Raw genomic sequence first — 12,173 nt, 5'->3', positions numbered from 1 at the left:
CACACACACACACACACACACACACACACACACACACAGCATGTTTTTCATCACATCGTTTTGAGGAAAACGTTGACGTTCACTGCAGATTTTGCATGTTTCTCTGCAACAACGTGAGCCGCCAACGAAGGAACAAACATGGCGGCTCTGCCAGCAGGAAGGTACCATTTTGCTGCGCTGACTCCATTTAACAAAACGTCCCCGTGCAGCTGAGTCGGCTCGTGGCTCTGAGTCTCACACACACATTCATGCATGTTTGAGCTGTGAGGCAGATGGAGCTGCGCGTGCACGCACACACGCACACACAGACACACACACACACACACACACAGCTTGATAATATAAATGTGCTGTGAAGCTGTTTCTGCAGTATGTTGCTGTCTGAGTGTTTTCATTATCAGCACATATCTGTGTGTGTGAGGCTGAGTGTGTGTCCTGAATTTGAGCCATGTTATAATCCCGTCATATTTCCATATTTGGGCTTTAAATGCAGAAAGACCCAGTGACCTGGTAAAAACCGGGACAGACTGTGTGCTCTCTCTGTGTGTGTTTTCTTTGTTTAGGAGGAGCTTATTTTTTTTAAATGATCGCAGGAATCCATTTGCTGTTCCACTGCAGATCAGTGCTGATCATCAGCCTCATAATCCTGTGGGACAAACACACACTGTACCTCTAACATGTTCACGATAGAAAAAAAACAATCAGATCTGACTCTTTATTGAATTGATATTTGGACCGTAAACTGTGACCGTGTGACTGAATAAATCTTTTCCAGTACAACATATTTCCCTGTAAACCTATTGAAGAACTTGCACTGGATTTGCCAAACTTGTAGGGATGTACTGAGTGTAGGTTCTGCTTATGTTGCTGCTTTAGTGGTTTTGTGGCAGTTTAAAGTTAGATTTCTATCTATGAGCATGAGGCTGAGAGATACCAACTAGATACAGTCGGGCCCACCTCAAAGAACTGCTTGGGCTCTGGAACCAGTCTCCTGGAGAGGGGCTGGACTCTGTCCCAGTGTGGAGTTGCCCTCCGTGAGTGGCGGCAGGTGGGTATCTGGGTGCTGTATCTCCTCGACTGTCTGCCTGTATACTGGGGTGTTTCCTGGTGGACAAGAGCATTCCTTCCCTTTGCCTTTGGGTCGGGGAACAGGTCCTGACTTTCATCTGGATGCTGAATGATAGTTCAGAGTACCGAGCCTTCATGGGATCACTGAGTGGGGTCCCTGTGGATGCTTCATCTGGTGACACTGTCGTCTTACCGGGAGACTTCATTGCTTACTTTGGCGACCACAGTGAGACCTGGAGGGGCACGGTTGGAAGGAACAACCTGCCTCATCTGAACCCGAGCTGTGTTCTGTTATTGGACTTCCACCATAATGAACACAATGTGTGTGTACGTTTTATCAGGTGACCATGAGGACATGGAATAAGAGTTTTGGTCTGCCTCAAAGCATTTCTGGTAAACCATCAGACAACTCAGGAGGGGAAAGTGGTGCTCTACCCGCACAGTGTGCAGTGGTGGTGGAGTGCTGCTGTTTTCAGCTGAAGATAATCCCACTGGCATGGCATCCGTACAGGAATCAGAATCTGGGGATGGGGGAGATGGCTCACCTACCTCTTAGGGTGAGGTCACTGAGGCAGTTAAACATCTCCTTGGTGGCAGGGCCCCTGAGTGGATAAGGTTTGCCCTGAGTTCCTAAAGGCTATGGATACTGTAGGGCTGTCTTGTGTGATGCGCTTCTGCAACATCGTTTGGAGATGTGGGGTGGTAGTTCTGGATTGGATGGGGTGTCACACTCAGCCTCCCTGGGAAAGTCTACGCCAGGGTGCTGGAAAGGAAAGTTCATCCGTTAGCCGAACCTCGGATGCAGGAGGAACAATGAGGTTTCGGTCCTGGTCGTGGAATACTGGACCAACTCTTTACTGTCTTGAGGATATTTCAGCGTGCGTGGGAGTTTGCCCAACCAGTCTACTTGTGTTTTATTGACTTTGACAAGGCATTCGACCGTGTCCCTCTGAGTGGTCCTCTGAGTGGGAGTGGGCCTGTATAACTATTGTAAGAGCTTGGGCTGCAATGCCAGCAGTAAGCAGTAAGTGTTGAACTCCACCAGGGGTTCTGTGTGGTGGATGATGGCTTCCACTTGAGTGGTCTCAGAATCTCATCTCTGCTTATCACAGATGATGTGGTTCTGTTGGCTTCATCAGGTGACGGCCCCAGCTCACACTGGAGAACGTTCCCAGCCGAGTGTGAAGTGGTGGGAATGGGAATCAGCACCTTGAAGCCTGAGGTCCATTGTCCTAAGCTGTTAAAGGGTGGAGTTCCCACTCAGAGATGAGTTCCTGCCCCAAGTGGAGGAGTTTAAGTATCTCAGGATCTTGTTCACAGATCGACAGACGGATTATTGCTGTGTCTGCAATGATGTGGAGACTGTACCAGTCCATCGTGGTGAAGAGAGAGCTGAGAACAACAGCGTAGTTGATTTACCAGTCAGGCCTCACCTGATGTCACGAGCTCTTTGTAGTGACAAAAAGAACAAGATCGTGGATAAAATGGGCAGAATCAAGTTTCTACGAAGGGTGGCTGGCCTCTTTCTAAGAGATAGGGTGAGAAGTTCAGCCATCTGGGAGGGGCTCAGAGTAGAGCCACCGCTCCTCCACATCGATAGGAGCCAGTTGAGGTGGTTCAGGCATCTGACAAGGATGCCTCCTGGGCGCCTCCTGGGTGAGGTGTTGTGGGTATTCCCCACCAGGAGGAGGCCCCGGGGCAGACCCAGAACACGCTGGAGGGATTATGTCTGTCGGCTGGCCTGGCCTTCTCTGCTTAGGCTGCTGCCCCCGCGATCCGGCCCCGGATAAACAGAAAAAGATGGATGGATGGCCTTATTAACATTAAGTTGATATCACCATCTTGATACTATGTGAACTTACATTTGCAGAAAACCATGAACGTACATAAACTAAATGACCAGAACTAATTTTTAATTATTCTTCATTAATTTTTTGTAGTTCTGTTTGTAATAAATGAGGTTATTTCCATGTTCAGTGTTTCCCTGGCCAATTTCAGCTCTGTTCAGTTCAATTTTGTTTATATAGCAGCACTCAGAGTTAACCCGAGGCTCATTTGAACGTAAGACCCTAAAAAGACTAAATTGGGGCCAAGTATGTGTTATGTAATATTCTTGAAGATAACTAAATATTAATCAAACTACGAATGCATTTTAACTGCGTTGTTACATTGTTTCACTGATTATTAGTTCAATGAAATTAGTTTCATTCATTTTATAAAAGCAAAAACCAAAAGCATTTGCTGCTTCCATGTTCTTAAATGTGTGATTTTATTATTTTCTTTCTGATATATTCTGGTTTAATCCCAAAAAGTGGATTCTGTTCATCTGGATGCAGCATTACATCCAGATGAACAGAATCCACTTTTTGGGACTTCCTTACCTGGATGATTGAGCGTGCATCAACACATTCATGTTTAATCTCTAATAAGCAGTATTTGTAGAAAAGAGACAAACATTATGGTGCCAATAATAATATTGGATTATTGTGGGGTCTACCGTACAATATTAAAGCTGCATTACCTGCGTTGCAAAGGTGACCCGAGTAGGTGCGTCATGCTTTCTATTGAGATGCATTAGCTTCAGGGTTATGGTAAATGGATTCTTATGTGGCGCTCTACACAACGTGCCACATTCACCCAATCACACAAGCACTTTCTTCCAAGTCTTTTAGTGCTTCCTAGCTAACATTCATACTCCGTGCAAAACTTGGGGTTAGTATCTTGCTCAAGGATACTTGGCATGCAGACTGGAGGAGCCAGGGATCGAACCACCAACCTTCAGATCAGTAGATGACCTGACTCCACCTCCTGAGCTACACCCACTTCATCCCACCCCAGGTCATCTATCATCAGCTCTCGTGTGTCAGAAATTTAAAGTTTTCTTCCCTTTTTAAAATGTTTCTGAACGAGTTGTGGCCATGCTCCCGAAATAACTTCACACATGACAATTAAAGACCTCAGGATGGTGGATCCTGAGGTGAGATGTATACATGGAGGTGCACATCTAATTGACATAAGCCTAACCCTAACTGTAACCCTGACACTAAAACCACATTTTGAGTTTCAAAAATGTCTCCAAATTTTTGGGAACCGGGATTTTGGTTCCCATAAGTGACTGTTGGTCTCCACAATTATAGCAGCATGCCAATTTTCTGTTCTCATAACGATGTCTAAACATGTACACACACACACACACACACACACACACACACACACACACACACACACACACACACACACACACACACACACTCTTTCACATTGGGTCTTGGTGCTCATTAGGCTGTATTTTGTGCTGTTTTGCCTGATTGTCTAACAGACCAACAAACACCACTGCTGTGTGTGTGTGTGTGTTTATGCGTGTGTTTATGTGTGTGTGTGTATGTGTGCTGTAGGAGAGGGTCACTGAGCTCTCACACAGACACACAAACACAGAGTGGCCTGAAGATGCACTCAGGAGTCAGGACTGGGTTCTAATGGAAATGACAAGCCCAGCCCAGCGACACCATTAAGACTGAGCGGCCGTGCAGCCCAGTGGAGGGTAACCCAGATAAATATAGGCGTATGCATGTGCACGCACCGCCGTCGTCTACATGCGAAGCTTTTCTCTTTTAAACGTTTAAGGTGTTTTTTTGTCTTTGATTCACAACAACTAAATTTTCATATACATGGATATCTTCTTTGTGACACGCACACACACACACACACACCGCCTCCTGAAAAGATTTTCCAATCTGCCAATCAAATTCTCTGTTGATCCACAAACCCCTCCCTCCCTGCCTCCCCATCACCGTGACAACCGTTCACAGCTGTGTGATAGAGGCAGGCGCTCTAACTTTATCACCGATGACAGTGGCTCACAAGCAGCTGTGCTCGCAGAGTTTGGGGAGAGCCGTTTTACCAGCCGTCTCATCATTAACGACGCAGTAACGGGAGATTATCTGGCCTTCGTTAGCCGGACATAGGCAGCTACGCCTACCTGTGGGATAATCGGGGGATCGGAGGAGAAGCGCTGACTCGTTAGATTTATCCACGTGTCTGTGAAATCGCATCACAGCGGAGCAAGTCAAAAAGCCAGCATGAAGGCACCTTCCTGGTTTATTTGTCTGCGTGCGCGTAGGGGCAGCACTAAGCTTTAGTTAGTGTTGTGAGGGCGGCGACCAGATGATCAGTGACCTACTCTGTGACAAACTGTAGGAAAGGGACAGCAGGGGCCAGCAGCTCGTACCTTAAGAATCTAAAGTTTTATCCATCAGCCTTTGGTGCTGCAGATATCCTCACACAGGCCACGCTGGAGGTTAACGTGGTTCCTTCGACTGAAACTCTGTGAGATTTTGTCAAGTTTAACACCTCGTTTAGCATCTTGCCAGTAACCCCTAAAACCTTGAAACAGATGCACGATCGGCAGGCTTTCACATTTTGTTCTTCTACATAAAACACTTCCATAAATGCACCACTTTGCCTTTTGTTTCCCTGCAGATGTTAAATATCGTCTGTGTTTGCAGGAATGCCACAGAACCACACGCTGATGGAGGCCAATAAATCAGGCCAGCAATAACAGGGAGAAGATGAGGGGGGAGACCCAGTGAGACCAATCAGTTTCAGTGATGGATGACTCTCAGACAGCCAGACAGAAATTATGAAATATTACGAAGGCGAATTCGGTGCAATCATCATATTTGCCTTCAGTTAAAGAGGAGCGCTGAGAGTTCAGTGAACGTGTAGCACTTCACGGGGAAAGCTGCTCTGAACACGTTCGTGCTGGTCTCTTACATTCAGACTATCCTCAGCTCACGGCTGCTGTTTGGAGGGTTTGTGACCGATCACAGATCAGTGTGGTGGAAATGTCGCTGAGTGAGATGGGAGACATCCAAGAAAAGCACACATTGGACTGGATAGACTGGGAAATGAATCAGGAAGAAGGCTGTGGACTGGAATTATCTGCAGCTGCTCTGCAGACACGACCCTCGATCAGCTGCGCACACATCTAGGATCCGAACACCGACCGGCTGAACATGCTGGGGTTTGATATCTCTGCAGCTCTGTGCAGACTTTCATGCTCACACAGAAACAACATTCAGAGCGCCACTCTTGCCACGAGACAAGCCTCTGAAACACCATTTTTAGACCTGCACCGGAAGCTGAGCGCCCCACACTAATGAGATATCTGCACCAGCTCTTCCACCCCCCCGGTTCCACCCACAAACAGAAAATCAGAAAATCACAAAGCTTTTGGACTAACTGCACGATAATGCCACAGATAAACAAGACGCCGATGCTGTGGAGGCATCGTTTCTGCTCGTGTCGATGTGTAGATGCAGAATGTGAACCACTCCCTCCTCCCGAGGAGCTGCACACACGCAGACTGTGGTGGTGATGTCATGCACAAACCGAGGCTGGAACCGCTCCACGAAACGGTGAAAAGTGGAATCGCTGCCAGCGCTCGCTGACTTTACAGTGATACAGGAGGATTTTCTGAATTGCAGCTGGAAACGTGATGCTCGACACGACAACACAGAAAACACAAAAACATTTACACGTCGCCAAACACCACCAAACCACAGGAGGGCGTTGGTGTGGACGGCAAAGCGCCGAAGACGAAACTGCAGTGTAAATGTGAAATGTTGTGTCCATATCCCACTTACACGAAACTGCTGCCACCAGCATTTAGACAAACAGATCTCTTTAGAAGTAACGAGCTTCATCCCGCTGGGAGGATGAGGAGCTCGGAAAATTTCAAATCTCAAGGAAGGCTCACAGCATTCAGGGGACAGTTCAAGCTAAGATAACAGTGAGGGATCTCTGCCTGTGGTGCCAAAAAAATAGGGACAGTTTTGTGACGGCTCCGCGTATCACTGCGCAGGAAGACGACGCAGAGAAAAAGTAGTTCCTGCATGAAGCGGCTCAGACCAGCGAGAAGGCTGCTGAGGTTTTTAAGGTTTTTCTTTTCACACCACACGGCCAGCAGCACTTAGTCCCATCATATTTTCAAGATGGCAGACACACCTCATAAACTGAGCGACTCACACAATGGCTGCTACGTGGAGCTGCTCACAGAAAGGTTGGAGTTTTACTTTTATGTATTTAACGACGCTTTGAGCGCCTTTCAATTCACCAAATGTACAGCAGGGCCTCCAAGACTGGACCCAGCACTAAAGCACGTCTCTCCAACGCAGTCATAACAATCTGCTCATTTTCATGTTCCTCATGTAAAAGTAGAAATTTGGGGTTGTGATGCTACAAAAAACTTTCCTGGCATTCGGCCCAGAAGCTGCTCGTATCCGGATCCGAGAGGTGACCGGACACACCGAGCCGCGGGTGTTACGGCGAGGGCCGGGGTTAACCTCCTTCCTCTGAGGTCGTCCAGCCAGCTGCACACAGTGTGTGAGGCTGAAACGCTCACAGGCAGCAGAGCAGAGCTGCTTTTCATTTCATGTGTCAATGGACAGTAATGAAATTACCTCCACAGACAGAGAGAGATAAAGCAGAAACATCCCGTATGCCATCCTCCTCGGCTGCTTTATGGCTCCAGCATCTCACCCTCCCCTCTCTGGGCCTGTAAGTCAGTTTGTATTGACTCACTGCACTCTCCATGAAGTACCTTTCTATTAGTGGCCGTGATAATGAAATGGATATGAAGCAAATACACAAAGTCCGCTCTCAGCTTTCTCACTGAGATCTACAAAACCTCAAAACGATTTTTATGATGTCCTCTGGACCGCAGCAGCGTGAGAACAAGCCTCGGTCCGCCCTGCTTCCCCAGACAGAAATTATTTGTAATTATGCTCCTTAATGCTAATAAAATGCTCATGCTAATTTGTAGAGACACGTTGCCTTTTAAAATGAAGCCGGTGTTTCCTGAGAAAGACCCTCGGTGCTCCTTTCATATCAGCGGAGACCGACTGAAGCTCAAACCCGAGAACGTGAAGGAGGAACGGATCAAACAGGAAGAGATGAAACGGCAGCAGCTCACAGACCGCAGCAGGGTTTTGTTTTGGTGTGTTTGTCATGTGAGGATATGATGTCTGGCACCAAGTAACCACAAATGATCGCTCCTCCTTCTCTTCCCGTCTCAGTTAATAACTCTGATTTTCTGTTTTCTTAGAGATACTTAAAATGTTGACATGAAAGCATCACGTGTACAACCTGCACTCACACCTACTGAGGACACAGGGATCTGCACCTAACCTCAGCTGGGACTGGATGTGTGTCAAAGAACGAGCTCAGCTGATCGATGACGGAGACTGTTCAAGTGTCATTGTGAAGACACAGTGACATCCCTCTGTTTACAACATTGTCAGAGTTGTATTACACAAACAAACGGATGATGCAAAAATATGACACTAAGTTGAGGTGCCATAATTGTGAAAGTATGATTAATACGTATTTCTGCCATTGATCTGCCATGCTCACTGAGCGTGACTGCATTTGAGTTTTTGTGAGAACCTCTGGACGGTGTCGGCAGCGTTCCATCAAACGTCGGCTTACAGAAAAACTAAGCGAACACAGGCGCACCAAAGCCTGCAGTTCCTCTAACATCCACTAGAGGCTGCAGCATTAAGAAATAAACATATTTACTGCCTGCATGACTGCATGCACAATTAGAGGCACGGCTTAGTTGACTGACAGGTGGGTGGTGACACAGGCGGCTGTAGCTGCTAGCCGTCTGCCTGAACTGGACCTCTGGACGCGTTTGTCCCGTGCAGCTACCATTAACTGCTCACAGGTCCTTCCAGGTGGATCATTATCACCTCGAAAAAGTCTTCTACCCAGACGACTTCATGTCACACAATCGTCGGCCACTTCTCCAAACTATTGTACTATTACTATTGTAACATGAGCAGTCACCGTTTTAACCGAGCCAAAAAAGGACTGAGGCATGCAGTAGAGCTCTAAATGACCTGAGCTATCCAGCTGCTCCCAGAGGTGCACGTGAGCAAACAAACAGCCTGAGACGTGTTTAATGAACCAGAGATTTTCAATTAAACCAGCAAGTCTCTAAAATCGGTCCTCAGCAGGAAGGGAAAATGATCAAAACCTTTCAGAGTGTTGCTGCTACGCTTTCAGACTTTCAGGTTAGAATACATGAAACTTTAATTAACTCTGTGGAGAATCTGGGGTCGGTTACCACAGCAGGAAGTGCTTATATAAGATGATGAAGGGATTTCGTAGACAAATGCCCATTAATATAACCCCAGAAAGAGAACGGAGTTGGAACAGCTGTTTAAAGATTGGTTTTTACTACACTGAGTTATTATTGTCAAGCTTAGTAGTTTCCTTTGAGCCTGAAAGCAGCACGTTCGTGCTAACAGCTGATGGACAAGCACAGACGATTTACAAGTACAACCTGAGGAGTCTGTGGTCATGATGAGCTTTCCTTCAATAAGTAAGACTTCTACACAATAAGAATGTTTCTGCAGCCAGAGGAGTCGCCCCCTGCTGGTCGTCGGAAAGATTACAAGTTTATTACAAAGGCCACCTTTTCATGTCTGAATGAGAGTCGAGTGTTTGGATACAGTCTATGATGAGAACAGGAATGAAATCAAACAAAATGCTGAATCCAAACGCACCTTCGGATCTGTGAGACTTTTGTTCTGATACGAAATATTAAATCCGTCTCTGGATGACGGAGAACCGGAATTTTAACTAAACACCATCCCTGCAAACACTAACGTTGGCAAAGTCACAAATTTCAGAACCTTCACTGTAAAGACTTTTTATTCCACTCATGTGACATGACTCCATTTCACATTAACATATATGACAGTTTTTGGTCCTGTTAAAAGTGAACTACGGTAGAATTATTGGAGATTATATTTAATGCACCCTTCAGCCACATATCTGCAATCAAATCCATTTGAACCTTTATTGAAACACCACTGATGTAAAAGTAAATCGATTCCTTTGAAAACAACTCTACGTCGTACTTATACAGCCGCTCTGTGTCTCTCACCTGTGCTGCCTCGTTTCATCTCACACCTGTGTTTTGTGTGGTGCAGGGGAAGAGATGAGGCCTGTAATGGCTGAACTAAAGACAGGGATGAAGATGGAGTGTGACACGGATGTAGGATGGGAACTAGTTAGAGAATGGACAGAAGGAGAGGGGGTGAGGCTTAAAAAAAAGAGAAGTGACAGGAATGAAAAATCATATTTGCTTGAACACCACCCGCATCTCTGATTGGCTAAAACAGGTTGCTTCCAGAAAAAACACACAAATGCGCCTATCACACAACAGAAGACGATGTCAGGATGGTGTTTCCATAGATACAGCGAGAATAAACATTCATTTGGCCTTGTATATAAATATTTCTATTTTTTTTTAATCAAAACCGCCTCTTTTATTGGTTGCATTTGTGAATCTCTGCACGCAGCAGTAGATGTCTCATTTGGCTCTAAAGGTGTGATGAAGAAAATGGACACGCCCATTTTTACTGCCAACATCAACAACAACAAGAATCATTTGGGGGGGAAAATGCAAAATAACACTCTCTGCAAACCACCCCGAGGCGGTCAGAGGGATGGACGCATGTGGAAAGATTCAGATCAGAAATAGAATTTGAAAAATGGACGGCGGAAGAAAAACGGGAATGAAGGAGGGAGAGGGAGTCAACCGAGAGAGTGAGATGGTGGCGAGTGGGAGATCAGCCAAAATATCCTCTTCTAGAGAGAGAGACAGAAACAGGTAGACGGGAAAACAAGATACAGACAGAAAGATGGAAAAAATCCAGCCTGGAATACACCAAGGCTGAACGGGTGAAGGAAAGAGGGGTAAGGGCCAGAGATGGAGAGATATGAAGAAAATGGAGGGAAAGGGAGCGACACAGACGGAAAAGGGGGGGGGGTGCAGAGAGCGAGGGAGAGTGGAGAGGAAAAGGCGTTCAGACAAGCGTGAAGCATCAACAATGAGGGCTAACAAAGAAAATCCCAATGGAGGCATCAATCACTGCCCCACTTATCCCTCCTCCCTCTGATTTTTAGTCTTTATTCCAAGGTTTTGCCCCACGCACCCTCCTTCTATCACCCTCTTCTTCCCCTTTTCCTCCCCCAGCCACTCCCACCTCCATCCATTCATCCATCCATCCATCCATGCATCCATCCATCTGTCCGTCCATCTGTCCGTCCAGCCTCCAAAACAACACCAAGCCTCCGGTGTCTGTCGTTTCCATGCACCCTCAGCCCAAACAATCTGCGTATTTAAGCTCCCGTTCATGGACGCACACGGCTCGTGTACGATCCCGTGTTTTTATCCGGAGCAGACAGCCTCCTGAGGAGGCTCCATTACAATCCACAGCCTCTTTCCATTTCTGCCGAGATGACTGATGGGGAAAACGGGGAATGTGAACCGTGCTGAGAAAAGTTGCAAATTAAATATACAGCCTAAAGTCTAAGCTTCTTTTCCCCTTTTTTCCCTCCAGGACGTGTATGCCGTCCTCCTTCTCTCTGCCCACAACACACAAAGGAATCCCATGATACAGGGAGGGAAGGATGAACAGAACAATGGCATAAAGGAACGAGTGACGGAAGATAAAAAGGAATCGATGGCTCGTCCTTTCCTACCTTTCTGGCTTTGCGATTCATCCATGTTTTCTTCCATTGTGGCAGGTTACAGTCCCTTTGTCTCGGTTATGTGTGAAGCTGTTTAAAGCCCCTTGCTAGCTCTCAGCAGAGTGTGCGTGTGTGTGTGTGGGAGGCAGTGTGTGTGTGAGTGTTTTTCCCTCCCTGCAGATGATGGAGGCTCAGGGAAGTCCCTGTTCCAACGCTCTCTCTCCTCACTCTGCCTATCTGGACCTGTCCAGCATCCTGTCTCTGGATCCATCCACAGCTTTCGCTTTCAGTACAGAAACAGAAAAACATGAAACCTCCTTAACAAAAAAATATTGACACTAATATTTTTTTAGTCTTAGAAAATTAAAGAAAAGAAACAACACGTGCAGGATTTCTTATGACCAACGACAGAGTAAAAGCTTAATACTAATAAAAACGAAGGCATCTGTCTATATTTACTCCGAATGACAAAGTAAAGAGATGTGAAAAAAGCACAGACAGGTTAAACAGAGCAGCGTGAAAACATCCTCAAACACGGTTTCAAGGAATAAAAGGAAGTC

The 12,173-nt window shown here is 46.4% G+C and overlaps 1 protein-coding gene across 1 annotated transcript in view; it reads right to left on the bottom strand.

Annotated features, from left to right (window-relative positions):
- LOC102199062 (neuronal membrane glycoprotein M6-a-like) overlaps positions 1-11,851 on the bottom strand; it is a 24,657-nt gene extending 12,806 nt beyond the window's left edge. Inside the window, exon 1 of the mRNA XM_005753155.1 lies at positions 11,626-11,851. Coding sequence (XP_005753212.1) covers positions 11,626-11,662 — 37 coding nt within the window. The 5' untranslated portion in view covers positions 11,663-11,851. The remainder of the gene's footprint in view (positions 1-11,625) is intronic.
- Between the last annotated feature and the right edge of the window lie 322 nt (positions 11,852-12,173).

The sequence above is a fragment of the Pundamilia nyererei genome, unplaced genomic scaffold, assembly GCF_000239375.1.
Source record: "Pundamilia nyererei isolate P.nyererei 1_Seehausen unplaced genomic scaffold, PunNye1.0 scaffold00408, whole genome shotgun sequence".
NCBI lineage: Eukaryota > Metazoa > Chordata > Actinopteri > Cichliformes > Cichlidae > Pundamilia > Pundamilia nyererei.
This window is presented reverse-complemented; position numbering and strand designations above follow the sequence as displayed.